General features: G+C 47.6%; 1 protein-coding gene across 1 annotated transcript in view; it reads right to left on the bottom strand.

The window, feature by feature from the left end:
• The window catches only part of NOP58 (NOP58 ribonucleoprotein), a 43,871-nt gene extending 43,748 nt beyond the window's left edge, over window positions 1–123 (bottom strand). Inside the window, exon 1 of the mRNA XM_019553815.1 lies at window positions 7–123. Coding sequence (XP_019409360.1) covers window positions 7–51 — 45 coding nt within the window. The 5' untranslated portion in view covers window positions 52–123. The remainder of the gene's footprint in view (window positions 1–6) is intronic.
• Between the last annotated feature and the right edge of the window lie 4,841 nt (window positions 124–4,964).

Genomic DNA, 4,964 nt, shown 5'->3' with positions numbered 1-4,964 from the left:
GCTGACCTTGAAGATAGCGTAGCCGGCCGCGGTCTCGAACAGCACCAGCATGGTGCGGCCACGTGCCGACCTACCGCGAGCTCGGCTGCACGCGCGCGCCGCAGGCCGGAAGAACGACGGCCGGAAGTGAGCAGCGCGCGAAGCTGGGGGGGCGGGGCTGGGTGTAAAGTGGGCAGGGGGAGGGGCGGGAAAAGTGCATTTCCGCTTCTTCCGCCAGGGCCTAGGCTTTTCCCAGCTTACGTGGCGGGAGGCGGAAGATAGCGCTGACGTCACGGCGCTCTGAGCGTCGTTAGCCTACTTCCTGTGAGAGCGGGGCTGGCTGGGGCGGGCTGTCTGTTGGGTGGTGGAGGCAGGGCGGGGTTTTGGCGCCGCCTCTGCAGCCGGAGGGCAAGGCGTTGTCTTTGCTTATCCTCGTGGCCCTGCTGCCGTGCGTGCGTCCCGAGGGCCCCGCGCAGCTCTCGCCCTTGTTGTCCTGTCGGTGGGAGTTGGGTTTGGGTCTCCCCTCAGAGCTGTCCTAGCCCACGCGCCCGCTGTTTGTAGCTGAGACCAGGGCAGCCCAACTCGCCCGCCCCCTGCTCCCCGCGGGTGGTTTTGCTTTAACGCGTTCAGATAAAAGTGGTTCATTTTGGCTAGGATCAAGTGTACTCTTGGCTTTTTATAGGCTAAGAGCACACGTAGTCCATGAAGGCTCAGGACAAATCTAGCGGCTTCTTAACCTGACGGGGGAAATACCATGTATCTCTGTTCAAGAAGGCAGCTTTCCTAAACTGCTCCCCGGGAGAACTGCTCTTCTGGCGTAGTCCAGTCCCTGCCGAGCTGCAGCGGCTTTATGGAAATAAGAGTCTCCTCCCTTGTTTGCTCTGAGGGGCTGAGAGCAAGTGAAACTCGGGGGCATCTGAACCCCAAGCCTCCAGGCTTGGCCTGCAAATAGGATGCCCACCACAGGGTTTGGAAATGTCTGAAGCCCCAGATGGGGATGGAGGATATTTGCTGGTAGTAGGGCCACTTACGGTTTTGGACTCTTGGATTTCAAATTAGTTTTGACTGATTTGGCCTTGGATGCAAATGAAATAAAAAAATAATTAAAAAAAAAAAAATTCTCACCTAACAGCAGAAATATCACAATCACCAGGCCTCTTGTGGGCTAGTAAGTGGTTTTCTGAGGCCTGTCCCTTGTTGCGCTGCAGGGAAACACCCCTGCAAGTTTCCCTAAATGCAGGAGACTCGACTGCACAATCTTGTGGTAAAGGGGAACTGCTTTTTTGCTTCCTCTGGCTTGGTCCTTGACCTTTTGGCTAAGAGCAAGCAAAACTAGGATGCATCTGAACCCCAGGGTCCCTGGTTTGGCACGTACCGTGTTGGCTACAGATTTGGGTAGTATATGAAGCCCAAGGCGGGTGATGTGAGGCTGGGAAGGAGGATACTTGCCCAGTGGTAGAGCCACATGGATTTAAATAATTGAGCTTTGCTCAGTTGAAACTTGGAACTTGACTCTTGGGTTTTGTCCAATAGAATTTGGAACTGCTTCGGCCCTTCTTTCATATGGCTTTAGGAGCAAGAGTTATCATCACCATTTTAATTCCACGTTCCCCAACCAGACAAGTGCCCTGCTGGAAAGTAAGTGCAACTCCAAGGTGTCTTCCTCAAACTTGTATCTGGGGCAGGATGTTATTATGTGCTCCATGGTTTGGTCAGGGTTTCCAGGTGCAGCTAGGAGAGGTTTTTAGGTGCCGCTTCTACTTCAGGTGGCCACACTGGCCAAGTTTAGTGCATATCCTATTAAGGGTTGTCCGCGTGCTCTATGGAAGGTTGAAGGCTGGTTGTCGCATTGTTGGGTTGGAAACGAGTTGTTTGTTTGGAAAGTGTTTTCTGCCCAAGCTTTCCTCCAAGATTCTTCAGTGTTGTGGTATAGGAGGTGCTCGGTTAGTGTCCAAAAGGGTTTTCGTGAAATCATGTGACAAGCTGGGGGATCTTGAAGGTCTCTGTGGATGGGAAGCTCCAGATTACTATTGATGCACATTATTTCCCTGTATAGTGATGCATCCCATTGATAGAGGGAGGAGTAATGTTTGAAAGTACTGGTAGCCACTGCACTGGAGTTGATATCAAAATTCCAGAGATGGTCCTCATTACTGAGTAGAGTTGTGTGTCGATGAGTTTGGTATGTCCACTTGAGGCCCAAATGGGTGCACAGTACTCAGCTATTTAGAAGACCAGGGCTTTGGCAGAAGTGCAGAGGATAGTGGCTTTTGCTTTTTTTTTTTTTTTTTTTCCCTGTTTTTTTGCACCCCAGCTTGTGCCTTTGTTTTCATGGCAGTCATTCAGAGGTGATATTGGTAGGTTAGATAGAGAGCAGTCAAGGGCCACTCCAACGTAGGTAGGAGTTAGGTTGTGATACACTTTTTCTCTACAAAAGGTGATGTTGAGGGTGTTATGTGCCTTGTGATTGTCAAGAAGGAATGTGGAGACAATGGACTTGGTTGGATTTGGTTGTAATATGCACTTATGGAAGTATTCGGCCATTATTGATAAATCAGAGTTCAGTGTGGCTTCAGTATCCTGAAAAGATTTTGCTTGTGTCGTCAAAGCGATATAGTCGGTGTAGATACATTTCTGCAATGATGTGTAGGGCATATCACTTATATAGATGTTACAAACTATCGGTGCCAGAACATTTTCCTGTGGGAGGCTGTTGTTGAATATTCTTGGAGTGCTGACCTTATAGGTAGATCTTCATCCTTCTGTTGCTTATCAAAGCCCACAGCAGCTTAAGTAATTTGGCACATGGTAGTAGCAGGGACAGTTGAGCATCATTCCGTGTTCCCACACAGTATCGTAAGCCGAGGAAAGATTTGTGAAGGTGGCCCTGGTCTTCAGCTTGTGGCGAAAACCAGCCTCAATGTTTGTAATGATAGCAAGGACTTGTTCGCAGCAGCTACAGTGGGGTCTAAAGTCAGACTGCCTGTTCTTGGAGATGATGGGGCTGATTCTTAGAAGGATGAGATGCTCCAGGAGCTTATAGGTTGTGCAGAGCAAAGAGATGGGCCTGTAGCTCCCAGGGTTACATACCGGCTTTCCTAGTTTTGGCAGGGCTATCATCATTGCCTCATGCCGGATTTGTGAAGTATGGCCGTTCTCCATCACAGTTGAAAAGAGAGCCAGAAGCCATTGTTTTGCCAGTGGGTTAAGATGGTGGAGGAATTTTGGTGGAATACCATTTTTCCTAGCAGCTTTGCCCTTCTTTGTGGATGCTAGGCCAGCACCCAGTTCTGCAGGAGTGAAACAGGGTGGATAGTGACAGCCTTGTCATGGCCCACCCTATTAAACGATTTCTTGACTTCTTTAATTTCTTGAATCCTTGAATTCCTGAGTCTACAACTAATGTCACTGAAACCTCAACTGAATGCTTTTAACTGGCCTCCTGGTCAATGAAGCAAAACTAAAAAATAGAAGTGATTACAACAATGCCTTTCAAGACTAAGCACCCTCAAGATCTGGCCCTTGATCAAAAAAAAAAAAAGTGGCCCATTTTCTTTTTTAATTGAATGCTTCTGTCATGCAGCTGTTTAGTTTCTTAATTATGTCTCCTTTTAAAATGTTCGAATCGGCCTTCAGATCTTGTGTTGATACATTGCTCTTAGGCCCCTGCACGATGTTATATTTGTTGCACAATAAGCTGGTGAGTTGTGCCATAAATTTATACCAGACACATGGGCAATATAATTCTCACACCAGAAAAACGACTGTCCCATTATAAAAATAGCTGACCAGCTGCAAAGATAGTGCTTGAAAATGTCTAGCAACTCGATAGCTGGTTTCTATCCAGAAATAATTTGAAGGTGTAGCAGGGCCCTCAGTGCCCGTGTGTGTGTGTATTAGACTGCAGCAGTCTTGTTCAGCTTCATTGGATGACCAGATTGGCATGTCCTGAGTTGACCTTTTGGCTTAGCAGGTTACTGATATGGAGTTGCATTTCTCTTGTTAACAGGCAATCCAGGTGGACTAGAAATACGTTTCCTAGTTTTTTTTTTTCTTTGGACATTGTTATATTTATCCATATTCAGATCTTGAGTGTTTATAAAAGCTTAAGTTATATATGCATGTATGGCTGCTCTTCCTGCATAACCTATAAAATCGACATGCTTTCTCAGTACAGGGGAATGTGGCCAAATTGGATTGCTTTCAAAGGTTCATTTGTTCCACCTAATGGTTCACTGTGAAAGTGCATCCTCACTATGTATGATAGTACTTGACCTACTTTCCTATATGTGCTGAATAACTTAAAGGCTGAGTATTAAACGATAAAATAGAAGGGGCCTAAGTTAGTCCTTGCTTTAGATTACCTCCCTTGACTTCATCTTCAGTATTACCTGAATAAAGGAAACTATTGGGTTCCCAATACAAGGGGAAAATGAAGGAAAATCCTAGGTAAGCTGTTTGAGAAAATTATGCTGGCACACATCCATGAGGGGCCAGGAGGGGATTTCATGCTTAGGGGCAACCAACATGGGTTCATCAGTGGCAGCTCCTGTCAGACCAACCTGGTGGCCTTCTATGATCAGATCATCAAATCATTAGATGCAGGGGTAGCAATGGACATAGTCTTCCTGGACTTTCGGAAGGCCTTCGACACTGTCTCTTACCCTGTTCTCATTAAGAAACTGCGGGACTGTGATGTCGACATGCACACAGTCAATTGGGTCACCAGCTGGCTGGAGGGCCACACCCAGAGAGTGGTAGTGGATGGGTCATTTTCGACCTGGAGGGATGTGGGCAGTGCGGTTCCACAGGGCTTGGTCCTTGGGCCCGCACTGTTCAACATCTGCACCAGCGACTTGGACAAGGGGGTAAAAAGCACCCTGTTCAAATTTGCTGATGACAGTAAGATGAGGGATGTGGGCACGCTAGAAGGGAGGAATAGGCTGTAATTGGACCTAGACAGGTTACAAGGGTGGGCGGATGAG

This window comes from Crocodylus porosus, unplaced genomic scaffold (genome assembly GCF_001723895.1).
Source record: "Crocodylus porosus isolate Cpor-Errol unplaced genomic scaffold, CroPor_comp1, whole genome shotgun sequence".
Lineage (NCBI taxonomy): Eukaryota > Metazoa > Chordata > Crocodylia > Crocodylidae > Crocodylus > Crocodylus porosus.
Note: the sequence above shows the minus strand (reverse complement) of the source record. Positions and strands in the feature narration are given on the sequence as shown.